This window comes from Watersipora subatra, chromosome 9 (genome assembly GCF_963576615.1).
Source record: "Watersipora subatra chromosome 9, tzWatSuba1.1, whole genome shotgun sequence".
In the NCBI taxonomy this organism is placed as follows: Eukaryota; Metazoa; Bryozoa; class Gymnolaemata; order Cheilostomatida; family Watersiporidae; genus Watersipora; species Watersipora subatra.
Window position 1 is genome coordinate 10,630,913 of NC_088716.1, and position 16,271 is coordinate 10,647,183.

Genomic DNA, 16,271 nt, shown 5'->3' on the forward strand with positions numbered 1-16,271 from the left:
CATTTGTAAAGCTTTTCATTTTTTTTCCGTTAAAACTTTGAAAGCGCCACCATAGAAATAATCAATAACGGTTTCAGGCTAGTAGTAGTCCTCTGTTTAACGCGGTCTTTCTACGTACTTCGAAGAGGCCTACATATAAAAACCGGTTTAAATTTACGATGGTAGATAAAACTTTGAAAGCAACGCCATAGAAATAACTACTAACTGTCTCAGGCTAATAGTAGTTTCTTGTTTAACGCGGTCCTAATACTTCGAAGGACATGCGTATAAAAACCGGTTCGCAAGTTTTGGACCAAAGGTTACGTTTATTAAGCAAACCTTTACGCGTTGCGTTCGTGCTAAATGCAGCGCGTGAAAACTTTGCTAAAAAATGTTTGGACGCTAATATCGACTAGTTCAGCAGTGCAAAAGAAGAGTTGAGGTCAGAAGACGTTGTGGAAAGTATTGGACAACTAAAATATGTTCGTTCCAATGAAAGCAACAATCAGAACGCAGCTATCCGAGCAAATGATGGAAATATTTTTGTGTTAAAAACATTAATTTTTGTTTCTGCATGTAATATAAGTATGATTCATTTATGTCACTTGTTCATCCCACGACCAAACGAGCGGAGCTAAGTTTGAGAGTTTTTATGATAAATGCATGTGCACATCTCATGTACTCATCAACAACGTCGGAAACCCTTGTATCGAGATCTCATCAACAAATTTAACCATTTTTTAGCTGAATCGTTAAAGTATAATAACGATACAACACACATATAAACCTATTTAAATATGTTACCAAGTCATTGAAAGGTTACCGCAATATCTTAAAAATAACCCATCTGATCGGATTATACATAAATAGACAGATTAATTCTGCTAAAATTCGCCACAAAACGCTTGAAAAGCTTGGTTTAATAATAGTTAAGACTGGCTTACAATACGCCAATATAGCCGTGCGACAGATAGTAGAACTATTTAGCAGTGCGCATTTCACGAGAAAACCATGCTCATTTCACCAGTCTATGGCATTGTTTAATTGCCGAAGGTTTGTGTAATTAACGTAGACTGTTTGAGGAGTAGACCGATTTACAGGTACGAAAATGTGGTACACAGTTTATCAGCCTACGTTTTTGTCCAATTACCGAGGGTTTTTTAAATTATCTTAAGAACATTAGCCAGATTTCTTTACATCTTATCTACAAGCTAGGGCGGAACTACAATGCCCCTTTATGACAAGAATATTTTTTTATTTCACTCGTTTGCATAAAACCTCTAGACGCGTGAATGCCAACGCTTGCTTTCTGTTGCATATCGCTGTCCAAACCATTCTACATTCAACACAACCAACTTTCAAACTGTATATTACACGGCAGCTTGCCATTTTACTTTTAATATTGCATTTCAGAGATATAATAAATATATTTCTTTATTGTTGTTGTTAGTTAAATTACGTACAGTAGGTTAGGTTGTACAGCAATGCCACTCTTAGCCGTGCAGGCATTCCTCTTGATCTAGCATGGGGTTTGACAATACACAAGAATCAAGGTCTTGCCATGGCTAAAGCTGTCATTGATATAGGCCACCACGAAATGACCGCTGGAATATCGTTTGTTGCTCTCTCGAGCTCGAAACGTCAATGACTTACTTGTTAACAACTTCGTTAGAGAGCGCATCACTCGATTAGCTATCAATGACCAAATCTTACAACGCAAAAGAGAGGAGACTAGATTGCGCGACCTTTAACAGATACTGTATACTTATAACAGATATTGTAATATCAACAATTAACCAATTACTCATATACCTGGTTTCAACCCAACTTTGCCTCCAAAATAAATTGTTAGCTGCACCTTTTTAGAGTCATGCTCCCTCAAATTTATTTTATATCATCTCAAACAAGTCTCATTACCAGTGTAATAAAAAAGGTGGACGACAAGTACGACACCGAGTTTCCACCATTGTCGTCGCAGAACAAAACCCTTAAAACGGAAATGATAGCCCTGAAAAGGGCTGAGGTGGTTGGTGAGACTACTGGCACTCAAAAATCGATTTTGACTGGTGAGTCCAGTAGCCCGAGAAGGTCACTGTCGTCCCCGATAGGATCTACCGATGGGCGAATGGTCTTGGACCCCACTTCATGCTTGTAAAAGCGAATGAGCTGTCAATCAGTGTGTACCCGTATTTGTGGACGTCAGAATGCGTAAGAGTTGATGAGGTCTTTTCTAAGCCTATAATCCGGCAGCTTCAAATTGCTAACTCAACGGATCTATATTACGTTCATCGCAATTCAGTCAAATTTGAATAGTCATTTATAAGGCGCACGCTTAACACTTGTTCAATGTAGAGTGTATGTATGTGTGATACTAGCAATTTTTTTATGTTAACCATTTATTACCATATTGTTCTAAGATTTGCATGTTACTATACAAACACTAAAAAAATTATTAATACTCGAATTGCGTGATTAGTTAGTGACAAATGTTATCGTTTTTGTATTCGAAATATGTTATTGTGGAATTGGTTGATCTGATTACTGTGCAGCCAATCAATTGTGGATTTTTCTTGGGATTGCTATATAACCTGCCGGTTTGATCATTGTTGGTGTGTTACTGCTTGGTACTGAGAGATATAACACCAATAAAGATACTGCGTTCTTTACAAACAAGCTCTGCTTGAGTTTGAAAAGCAAATAGGTATAACATTCTTGTCACTGTTTCTGACTTTAGCATTGTGATATTAGCCAGCGTATCATAGCTGCATTCACTATAAGTGCTATTGACCGAACATCAAGAATTATTGCGTTTGGCTTGCTAGGGTGTAATAGTTGAGAAAAGACACCATCGAGTCTGTTCATCAGCTCACCCACAAGTCTGTTTATCGGCTCACTCTCGAGTCTGTTTATCGGCTCACCACCGAGTCTGTTTATCGGCTCACCATCGAGTCTGTTTATCGGCTCACCATCGAGTCTGTTTATCGGCTCACCATCGAGTCTGTTTATCGGCTCACCATCGAGTCTGTTTATCGGCTCACCATCGAGTCTGTTTATCGGCTCACCATCGAGTCTGTTTATCGGCTCACCATCGAGTCTGTTTATCGGCTCACCATCGAGTCTGTTTATCGGCTCACCATCGAGTCTGTTTATCGGCTCCCCATCGAGTCTGTTTATCAGCTCACCCGCGAGTCTGTTTATCGGCTCACCCGCGAGTCTGTTTATCGGCTCACCCACGAGTCTGTTTATCGGCTCACTCTCGAGTCTGTTTATCGGCTCACTCTCGAGTCTGTTTATCGGCTCACTCTCGAGTCTGCTTATCGGCTAACTCTCGAGTCTGTTTATCGGCTCACCCACAAGTCTGTTTATTGACTCATCAAGTTTGTGTGAACTCGCTCTTGAGTTGGGAGTTGTCTATCCTTTTCGAGTAGAATTTACTTCACTGGTGGCAGCAGCGGGATCTTTCTGCTAGAGCAATCTAGACGAACCCAGAATGCCTACACGCACTCGACGACAAAGGTTAGAAAAGGAAAGGTTAGAGAAAGAGAGGCTAGAAATGGAACGGGGGTGTCGTGACCATTACAGTGGTGATGAGGAAGAAATAGGGCGACCACACATGAAGGCAGCTGTCCCACCACATCATCCAATCCCCGCACCCACATTTGATGGAACAGAAGATGTAGACACATTCATCACTAGCTATGAAGCCATTGCTAAACATAATAGATGGAGTGATGCTGAGAAGAAGCTACGTCTGCGGCTATCCCTAAAGGGCCCTGCTACAATGGGAACTACTGGCGACTCATGTGAGGAAGTGTACGATAAGCTACAATCGCAGTATGGACTCACTACAGATATGGCAAATACTCTTTTGCGGGGGTTGAAGTTAAAACCTAAAGAAAGCGTTCATAAATTTGGAGGAAAAATAATGACATTGGTGAAAAAGGCGTACCCAAATTTAACGACTGATCAACAGGATCATTAAGCGAAACAGGAAGTTCTGTGTGCAGTGTCAACAATGCCACAATTGGCATGGACATTACGGTTGTCACCACCAAGTTCTCTCGCAGAGGCAGTCGATATCATCCATAAATATCGCTCAATGACAACTGCCGATGTAGGGATCCACCGGTTCGAGACAGAGGACGTCCAAGACCTGAAGAAGCAAATAGAGCTGCAGGCTGAAGAGTTTCGCAACTCTCAAAAGGAAATGCTGGATAAATTTGCTTCCATGCAAATGGAACTAACCCAGAAATTGGTGGAATCACAAAGACAGTTGGCAACCTCCCAGCGTGAGCTGTTAAATGGACTGGCGGCTAACCGGAGGCCTCGAACCACCAAGGACATACGCTGCTACAATTGCTAGGGTTTAGGACATATTTCTCGTGACTGCAGACAAAAGAAGGCGGGAAACGAATCAGTTCAGCAGTCATAGGCCCCGGACAAGCTGAACCAAACCTAAGGGGTGACACACTAGTTAGTTTCTGTCAACCTTCCGAGGCCACATCATATTATGTTCGGGCTCAGCTAGGAAAGACAAAATTTACGCTTCTCGATAGTGGTTGTTCCCGATCCATAATTCCTAAAAGAGTCCTACAACAGCTACCCCCGTCTTCCTTCACCCACCCCCTACCTTTTGAAGGCCAGGGTGTGCTTGCAGATGGCCAACGAATTCCATTGGAAGGGACAACGAAAGTCACATTGAAGATGGGCAATGAAGTATTTGTAACGAACTTTATTATTGCCGAAATAGATAACCAGATCCTGCTGGGTTTTGACTTCTTCAAGAACTTTAACTGCCAGATTGATTTCAAGAACAATCAGCTGGTCTGCCAAGGACAGAAGATCGATTGCTGTGCTGCCAACGGAGAGCCCTTGCAGGTCAAGGTCCAGGCCAAATACACTACATCCATTCCACCCCATAGTGAGAAGCTCGTTCAAGCTAGGTTGAATCGCGTTTGGAGGCATGGGGCAGCATGTATAGAGCACACTGGCGGGCTGCCAGGGCTAGTAGTGGCCTCATCCATACATCAACCGAAAAATCAAGATGTCTGTATACGCATAATGAACTATTCAGATGCGGAAATTGAGCTGAACTCGGGACAGGTCATCGCAAGCTGTTCCATAGTTGGGGCGGTGGAAGATAACCCAAACATGGGGCTGACCAACGGAGCGCTTCCGGAAGACCTTGAGAATGCTTTTCTACAATGGTGTCATAGGTTGGACGATAACCAAGTAAAAAGGGCAACGGGGTTATTGCAGAAAAATCAGTCAATCTTCAGTACAGGCAAGTATGATCTTGGAAGGACAGCTGTTGTCCAGCATACCATTCATTTGGTTAGAGATGCACGACCCATCAAACAAAGGCCTTATCGGCATGGCCCTGTTCAAGAGGCAGAAATAGAGAAGCAAGTGCAAGAGCTCAAGGAACATGGCCTAGTCAAGGAGGGCCATGGCGCTATGAGCTCCTTAGTTGTGTTGGTGAAAAAGAAAGACGGCAGCTGGCGCTTCTGTGTGGACTACCGTAAGCTGAACGAACTCACCACCAAGGATGCATACCCTCTCCCTAGAATTGATGATAGCTTGGATGCCTTGGGTGGTAGCAAGTGGTTCAGTACTCTAGATCTTGCCAGTGGCTATTGGAAAGTGGAGCTAGAAAGTTCTGCCAAGGAAGCTGCCGCTTTTACTAGTAGATCCAGTCTTTGGGAGTGGCAAGTTCTTCCTTTCGGCCTTACCTCAGCACCATCTACATTCGAACGATTAATGGAAACAGTTCTACGGGGCTTGCATTGGCGCACACTGTTGATCTACCTAGATGACATAATTGTGTTCTCTGCCGATTTTGACACTCACCTAGAACGCTTGGAAGAGGTCTTTCACAGACTCCAGGCTGCCGGATTAAAGCTGAAGCCATCTAAATGCACGCTTTTCGGGGAGAGGGTACATTACCTGGGGCATGTGGTGAGCGCTGATGGGGTGGAAACCGATGCGACCAAAATTGAAGCTGTTAGCGAATGGCCCTTGCCCAAGCATAAGTCTGATGTCAGGGCCTTTCTGGGCACTTGTGGGTATTACTGCAGGTTCATTGCAAATTATGCAGAGCTATCTCGACCACTCAGCCAGTTGTGTTCTACCCGAGCAGAATTTTGCTGGAACAACGAGTGTCAGCATGCCTTTCAGACTCTCAAGAATCATCTGACAACTGCGTCGGTGCTGGCCTATCCGGACTACTCGAAACCATTCATTCTAGATACGGACGCAAGCCAAGTGGCTTCTGGAGCGGTCCTGGCACAAGAACAAGATGGTCAAGAGAGAGTAATTGCATACTATTCTAAGATGCACTCACCGGAAGAAGCGAACTATTGTGTGACGCGGCTGGAGCTACTGGCTATTGTGAAGGCCCTAAAACATTTCCGTCCGCAACTATATGGAAGGAAATTTGAGATACGCACTGACCATGCCAGCTTGCCATAGTTACTGCGAGCTTCAACGCCGACAGGTCAGCTAGCCCGATGGTTCGAGGTACTCTCGGAATTTGAATTTACCTTGAAGCACCGCAAGGGGCTGAAACATAATAATGCAGACGGACTAAGTCGGCAGATCTGCCAAGATTGCAAGCAATGCCAACGCTACCTTGTCCCCGAAGCATCCCAAATGCAGCCAGTATGCATTGATGCAGTATCCACTCATCTAGCAGGACGGCAAATTGATTTGGCCAAGGCTCAGGAGTTGGATGAGCACATTGGGGATGTGTATCATGGGGTCCGGGAACAGAAACCCCCTTCAGACCGGTACCTGGGATGGCAGGCAGAAAAGCTAGTTAAATAATGGGAGCACCTAAAATTAGATGAATCTGGTGTGCTGCACGTAGAGTTGCCTTATCAAAGTAGACGAGTCTCAAGGGTGATATGTCCCCGTGTTAAACAAGCAGAGGTAACACAGACCGCGCACCAATCTGCCCATCTTGGTTTTAATAAGACCCTGGCCATAATCCGCCAAAATTGGTTTTGGCCTGGCATGACGAGTTATGTCAGGAAGTGGGTGAATGGATGTGTTGCTTGTCAGAAAGCAAAACCAGCACGCCACCGACACTCTGATCCCCAAAACAAGCTGGGGGCCAGAAGACCATGGCAGGTTATTGCGGTAGATTTATGTGGGCCCCTGCCAGAAACTACCGACGGTAACACCCAGATTTTAGTCCTCGCAGATCATTTCACCAGATGGTACGACGCCATTCCAATCCGTGATGGGCAGGCCTCAACAGTAGCTAAGGTTCTAGATGAGCGAGTGTTTAGCTACTTTGGGATCCCTGAAACAATACACACGGACCAAGGAGCACAGTTTGAGTCAGCTCTATTTAGGGCCTGCTGTGAATTATGGAACTGCAAGAAAACCCGTTGCGCTCCCTATCATCCCCAGGGAAATTCGATAGTGGAAAGATTGAACCGGACACTGGGAAATTCCTTGAGGGCTATGCTGGCCGAGTCAGAACACCAGGAATGGGATCACCTAGTGCCCCAAATCATACGGATCATACGGGCTACGCCACATCGAAGCACTGGAGAGACGCCCAACTCATTGATGCTAGGGCGAGATGTCCGACTGCCGCATGACCTCCTGGTCAACTACCCCACCGGGTTGGATTTTACAGAGGACGAGTATGCTGCACAACTACAAAAAGACATGCAGACCGCATACATAAAACTACGACAGCATCAAAAATGCAAACCTCAGACGGATGACAGTGAAGAAGAGCCAAAATTTGTCAAAGGTGATCAAATCTGGCTCAAATCATACTTTAAGACAAAAGGTAGAGGAACAAAACTTCAACCCAAGTATGTTGGGCCTTACCGCATTACCAAATCTCTGCCCTATCAAACGTACGAAATGGAGCGAAACGGAAAATTGTCTGTACAGCACGAAGGCCGGATTAAACTGTACCAGGAAGCTGGTACAAGCGCTCCTCCGGGAGAGAATGCTCGGGCCCACAGACCAAGCTTTGGGGGAAGTGCAGAAGATGTAGCAACTAGTTTTGAGCCCGAACCCCCTGCCGCGGAAACGTCGGTGAAGCCAACCAACCCTGACGTAAAGCAGCGACCTTCTAGGGTAACCAAGAAGCCAATGCATCTACAAAATTATTGGCTCAACAAAATGCAAACAGACAATGATAAGCTATCAGCTATTCTGGGACAGAATTCTGCCTTAGGAGAGGACAGTGTAATAAAAAAAGTGGACGACAAGTACGACACCGAGTTTCCACCATTGTCGTCGCAGAACAAAACCCTTAAAACGGAAATGATAGCCCTGAAAAGGGCTGAGGTGGTTGGTGAGACTACTGGCACTCAAAAATCGATTTTGACTGGTGAGTCCAGTAGCCCGAGAAGGTCACTGTCGTCCCCGATAGGATCTACCGATGGGCGAATGGTCTTGGACCCCACTTCATGCTTGTAAAAGCGAATGAGCTGTCAATCAGTGTGTACCCGTATTTGTAGACGTCAGAATGCGTAAGAGTTGATGACGTCTTTTCTAAGCCTATAATCCGGCAGCTTCAAATTGCTAACTCAACGGATCTATATTACGTTCATCGCAATTCAGACAAATTTGAATAGTCATTTATAAGGCGCACGCTTAACACTTGTTCAATGTAGAGTGTATGTATGTGTGATACTAGCAATTTTTTTATGTTAACCATTTATTACCATATTGTTCTAAGATTTGCATGTTACTATACAATCACTAAAAAAATTATTAATACTCGAATTGCGTGATTAGTTAGTGACAAATGTTATCGTTTTTGTATTCGAAATATGTTATTGTGGAATTGGTTGACCTGATTACTGTGCAGCCAATCAATTGTGGATTTTTCTTGGGATTGCTATATAACCTGCCGGTTTGATCATTGTTGGTGTGTTACTGCTTGGTACTGAGAGATATAACACCAATAAAGATACTGCGTTCTTTACAAACAAGCTCTGCTTGAGTTTGAAAAGCAAATAGGTATAACATTCTTGTCACTGTTTCTGACTTTAGCATTGTGATATTAGCCAGCGTATCATAGCTGCATTCACTATAAGTGCTATTGACCGAACATCAAGAATTATTGCGCTTGGCTTGCTAGGGTGTAATAGTTGAGAAAAGACACCATCGAGTCTGTTCATCAGCTCACCCACGAGTCTGTTTATCGGCTCACTCTCGAGTCTGTTTATCGGCTCACCACCGAGTCTGTTTATCGGCTCACCATCGAGTCTGTTTATCGGCTCACCATCGAGTCTGTTTATCGGCTCACCATCGAGTCTGTTTATCGGCTCACCATCGAGTCTGTTTATCGGCTCACCATCGAGTCTGTTTATCGGCTCACCATCGAGTCTGTTTATCGGCTCACCATCGAGTCTGTTTATCGGCTCACCATCGAGTCTGTTTATCGGCTCACCATCGAGTCTGTTTATCGGCTCACCATCGAGTCTGTTTATCGGCTCCCCATCGAGTCTGTTTATCGGCTCACCCGCGAGTCTGTTTATCGGCTCACCCGCGAGTCTGTTTATCGGCTCACCCACGAGTCTGTTTATCGGCTCACTCTCGAGTCTGTTTATCGGCTCACTCTCGAGTCTGTTTATCGGCTCACTCTCGAGTCTGTTTATCGGCTCACTCTCGAGTCTGCTTATCGGCTCACTCTCGAGTCTGTTTATCGGCTCACCCACAAGTCTGTTTATTGACTCATCAAGTTTGTGTGAACTCGCTCTTGAGTTGGGAGTTGTCTATCCTTGTCGAGTAGAATTTACTTCACCACTATACTCTGTCAATTCCTGCTGAGAACTACTTTTTCAACAATCAACAGTACCCTTTCTTTTTTCCATTATCACTTTGGTCGTGGGCTGTATGACAGTGGAATTTCTAGTAAATATAATTATTTGTATCATTTGAAAGATTATTATTGTATAATTTAGCAATATGCAGATTTATAGCATGTTATTTAATTAATAGCGTCCTTGCAGCTATCTTAACTTACAATGAATCGAAACGCATAACTCCACTTCTAATGCACATAAAAAGCTCGTTTTGGCTGCAAACTGAGCAAACCTATCAAAGAGCGCAAATAGCTTTTATTCAACAATTTCAAATACATAAATAAAATAAAAATATTTTCAAATTTATAATGAAATAAAAATTGAAAACTCAAGCAAATTGTAAAGAAGAACGCAGACTATAATATCATTGCAGGCTATAATATCTATTGCAAGCAATAGATTTCAACTAATAGAGATAATTCTTGGTTTCTCGATGCATATTTATTAAGAGATCTTTGACAAGTTTGCAGATTTATTGCATCGAAAAGGTTTAATATCGCTCCACCGAAAAAGGAGAGCAAAATATAGGCGACATTCGTTTCGCCCATCATAGTGCCAAATTTGCCTTCCGAAAATTCTGACAACCCATTTGAAAAATACACCACCAGTCTCTATTTGAACGCCGCCTCCAATTGACTGCCACTATAGAAGAAGGGTTAAAAAATAGAGCGCCATGGCGTTCAATTAGAGGTTTTACGGTAATATAAATATATATAATTATGTATACTAGCTGTACTACCCACCGTTGCCACATAAAAAGTTTGCACAGAAAATTTATTTGTATTTAACATATAACAACATTTTCCATTCTAACTTTCAAACTACATATCATGAGAAAGGTGTTTTGTGTAGTTGAACTAAATTAAGAGAAAATAAAAGCAACTGTAAAGGTTTTCAAACTTTGTCAAACAACTGTAACTTTCAAACTTCATATCATGAGGAAAATGTTTTGGGCAGGTCAAATAAATTTTAAAAAATAAAACGACTATAAAAGGGTTTAGATATAAATGTGAAATAATTAGCAAGTAATAGCTAAACTATGTCAGTTTTGCTGTGATTACAATAAAAGATGATTCAGTAATAATACAATTCATGCGAACTGAGAAAACAAAATAAAAATCCTGAATATGTTGAATTGATAATAACAATTCTTGCATAGAAGTTTGTGTGTATAAAAAAGGTTACTGGCCCACCAGAAGCTATCTATCAAAACTTTGAATACGACAATACTGGTACCTCTCGATACTGGTACAAATGTAAAATTATATATCATACTGTCTTTGCCTGACCGAACGGTGAGAGAATTTCGAGGCTCTTCCTACGGAGACAATACAATTGTCTGCGTGAAAAGAATTGGCCTTGACCGCGGATATAGCAATTATGAACCTTATGAAAAACCGAAAATAAAAGTTCAAGAAAACACGTAAAAGCCTCATGTTTCATAGAGTTCATAGATTTTCAAATGATACGTCATTCAGCGTGTGCATATGCTATACCGTATATGATAGGGCCTATGATCAATATGCCTTGTATAGCTCAGTAGTAGAGTGTGTGAATTTAAAACTTGCAGTTGCAATCTCCACGAGTTCAAATCCATCATAATGCTATATATGTGTATAATGTCATAGGTATACATATATACACATACATATATATTGAAATGTATCATACTTAGAACTAAAATCATAGTGCTCAACATAGGATGGAGCAGTATAAATTAGAAAATTAAAAAGTTCACTTATCTTTTCAGCTACTGACAGTTTCCTGCTAGTGCATTCCTCAGGCTGTAGACTTCAACTACCAACTTCAAATATATATACATATATATATATATATATAAATTATGTATATATGTGTATATATTTTTATATATGTATGTGTGCACCTTTTGAACTTTGAACTATTTTAACGACGTTACCTTGATTCAATGTTTGTCAGGCGATCTCAATAGTTGCTCATAATCACGAAGTACCTTTTTAAATACTTTAGTCAAAGACCTCTCTACAGTTTGGTTGCCCAACGGGGGGCATTAACTGACGCTGATGCTAGGATGGTAGAGCAAGCTATAATGTGTCAACTTTGCCATGAACAACGAAAGGTAGGAGTTACTACATTGCAAGTTTGCTGGTCAGATGGTGTTTGTATAAAAAGTTATTTAAAAGCAGATGTTTGCTTGTTTGTTGTGGTTTGTTGGTAAAACTGTGTTCTGAGTAGAGTTCAGTCCCTCTGTCCAATCGCTGTCTAAAAACCAAAAGTCAGCCTCGACATCTAAATGCCATTTTATTTAGTTTGTTTCTTTTTTTATCATGTGGTGAAGAGCACATGGTGAAAGGCGTGTGGTGAGGCGGTTATATGGTGAATATGGACAGATGTCATACAGTGTTATATGGAACACTAGGTGAATGCCTGGCGTTACATGGGTTGTGTATATTTCTGTGTAATTCATACAGTACCAGCTGCTGTGCCTACTAAAGTTCTATATTGATTACAATAGTCTTGATCATGTGAGTTTAAGCATTTTTCGTCATGTTTGGGCACGCATTTTGCTTCTGGTATGGCTTTATGGGTAGCGCTACCTGCAGTGTTGAGCTTGAAACCATGAAAGATTGGTATGTGTAACAAGTATGTGCCCACTTTATTCCCTAGTATAGCCAGCTGGACAGAGTAGTGTATTGGATAAATACTTGTCTGCATAATTGGGGGTTCTGAATTCAAATCCAGTGAGCAGTAGATTTTTTATTCCTAAAACTTTATCGCTATAACTGGACACATGGATGGACAGACGGACAAACATTGAGATTTATATATATAGACAGACGTTATACAGTGTTATATGGTGAATATAGACAGACATTATACAGTGTTACATGGTGAATATGGACAGACATTATACAGTGTTATATGGTGAATATAGACAGACATTATACAGTGTTATATGGTGAATATAGACAGACATTATACAGTGTTACATGGTGAATATAGACAGACATTATACAGTGTTATATGGTGAATATGGACAGACATTATACAGTGTTATATGGTGAATATGGGCAGACATTTTACAGTGTTATATGGTGAATATGGGCAGACATTTTACTGTGTTATATGGTGAATATAGAAAGACATTATACAGTGTTATATGGTGAATATAGACAGACATTATACAGTGTTATATGGTGAATATAGACAGACATTATACAGTATTATATGGTGAATATAGACAGACATTATATAGTGTTATATGGTGAATATGGACAGACATTATACAGTGTTATATGGTGAATATAGACAGACATTATACAGTGTTATATGGTGAATATAGACAGACATTATACAGTGTTATATGGTGAATATAGACAGACATTATACAGTGTTATATGGTGAATATAGACAGACATTATACAGTGTTATATGGTGAATATGGGCAGACATTTTACTGTGTTATATGGTGAATATAGACAGACATTATACAGTGTTATATGGTGAATATAGACAGACATTATACAGTGTTATATGGTGAATATAGACAGACATTATACAGTATTATATGGTGAATATAGACAGACATTATATAGTGTTATATGGTGAATATGGACAGACATTATACAGTGTTATATGGTGAATATAGACAGACATTATACAGTGTTATATGGTGAATATAGACAGACATTATACAGTGTTATATGGTGAATATAGACAGACATTATACAGTATTATATGGTGAATATAGACAGACATTATATAGTGTTATATGGTGAATATGGACAGACATTATACAGTGTTATATGGTGAATATAGACAGACATTATACAGTGTTATATGGTGAGTATAGACAGACATTATACAGTGTTATATGGTGAATATAGACAGACATTATACAGTGTTATATGGTGAATATGGGCAGACATTTTACTGTGTTATATGGTGAATATAGACAGACATTATACAGTGTTATATGGTGAATATAGACAGACATTATACAGTGTTATATGGTGAATATAGACAGACATTATACAGTATTATATGGTGAATATAGACAGACATTATATAGTGTTATATGGTGAATATGGACAGACATTATACAGTGTTATATGGTGAATATAGACAGACATTATACAGTGTTATATGGTGAATATAGACAGACATTATACAGTGTTATATGGTGAATATAGACAGACATTATACAGTATTATATGGTGAATATAGACAGACATTATATAGTGTTATATGGTGAATATGGACAGACATTATACAGTGTTATATGGTGAATATAGACAGACATTATACAGTGTTATATGGTGAGTATAGACAGACATTATACAGTGTTATATGGTGAATATAGACAGACATTATACAGTGTTACATGGTGAATATAGACAGACATTATACAGTGTTATATGGTGAATATAGACAGACATTATACAGTGTTATATGGTGAATATAGACAGACATTATACAGTGTTATATGGTGAATATGGACAGACATTATACAGTGTTATATGGTGAATATAGACAGACATTATACAGTATTATATGGTGAATATAGACAGACATTATATAGTGTTATATGGTGAATATGGACAGACATTATACAGTGTTATATGGTGAATATAGACAGACATTATACAGTGTTATATGGTGAGTATAGACAGACATTATACAGTGTTATATGGTGAATATAGACAGACATTATACAGTGTTATATGGTGAATATGGGCAGACATTTTACTGTGTTATATGGTGAATATAGACAGACATTATACAGTGTTATATGGTGAATATAGACAGACATTATACAGTGTTATATGGTGAATATAGACAGACATTATACAGTATTATATGGTGAATATAGACAGACATTATATAGTGTTATATGGTGAATATGGACAGACATTATACAGTGTTATATGGTGAATATAGACAGACATTATACAGTGTTATATGGTGAATATAGACAGACATTATACAGTGTTATATGGTGAATATAGACAGACATTATACAGTATTATATGGTGAATATAGACAGACATTATATAGTGTTATATGGTGAATATGGACAGACATTATACAGTGTTTTATGGTGAATATAGACAGACATTATATAGTGTTATATGGTGAATATAGACAGACATTATACAGTGTTATATGGTGAATATGGGCAGACATTTTACTGTGTTATATGGTGAATATAGACAGACATTATACAGTGTTATATGGTGAATATAGACAGACATTATACAGTGTTATATGGTGAATATAGACAGACATTATACAGTATTATATGGTGAATATAGACAGACATTATATAGTGTTATATGGTGAATATGGACAGACATTATACAGTGTTATATGGTGAATATAGACAGACATTATACAGTGTTATATGGTGAATATAGACAGACATTATACAGTGTTATATGGTGAATATAGACAGACATTATACAGTATTATATGGTGAATATAGACAGACATTATATAGTGTTATATGGTGAATATGGACAGACATTATACAGTGTTATATGGTGAATATAGACAGACATTATACAGTGTTATATGGTGAGTATAGACAGACATTATACAGTGTTATATGGTGAATATAGACAGACATTATACAGTGTTACATGGTGAATATAGACAGACATTATACAGTGTTATATGGTGAATATAGACAGACATTATACAGTGTTATATGGTGAATATAGACAGACATTATACAGTGTTATATGGTGAGTATAGACAGACATTATACAGTGTTATATGGTGAATATAGACAGACATTATACAGTGTTATATGGTGAATATAGACAGACATTATACAGTGTTATATGGTGAATATAAACAGACATTATACAGTGTTATATGGTGAATATAGACAGACATTATACAGTGTTATATGGTGAATATGGACAGACATTATACAGTGTTATATGGTGAATATAGACAGACATTATACAGTGTTATATGGTGAATATGGACAGACATTATACAGTGTTATTTGATGTATATAGACAGACATACTGTGTTTATATGGTGAATATGGACAGACATTATACAGTGTTATTTGATGTATATAGACAGACATACAGTGTTATATGGTGAATATAGACAGACATTATACAGTGTTATATGGTGAATATAGACAGACATTATACAGTGTTATATGGTGAATATAGACAGACATTATACAGTGTTATATGGTGAATATAGACAGACATTATACAGTGTTATATGGTGAATATAGACAGACATTATACAGTGTTATATGGTGAATATAGACAGACATTATACAGTGTTATATGGTGAATATAGACAGACATTATACAGTGTTATATGGTGAATATAGACAGACATTATACAGTGTTATATGGTGAATATGGACAGACATTATACAGTGTTATATGGTGAATATAGACAGACATTATACAGTGTTATATGGTGAATATAGACAGA

General features: G+C 39.3%; 1 protein-coding gene across 1 annotated transcript in view; it reads left to right on the forward strand.

The window, feature by feature from the left end:
• LOC137403552 (baculoviral IAP repeat-containing protein 7-B-like) overlaps positions 1 to 16,271 on the forward strand; it is a 37,082-nt gene that overhangs the window by 19,744 nt on the left and 1,067 nt on the right. Inside the window, exon 7 of the mRNA XM_068089504.1 lies at positions 11,811 to 11,919. Within this exon, the coding sequence (XP_067945605.1) occupies positions 11,811 to 11,919 (109 nt within the window). The remainder of the gene's footprint in view (positions 1 to 11,810; positions 11,920 to 16,271) is intronic.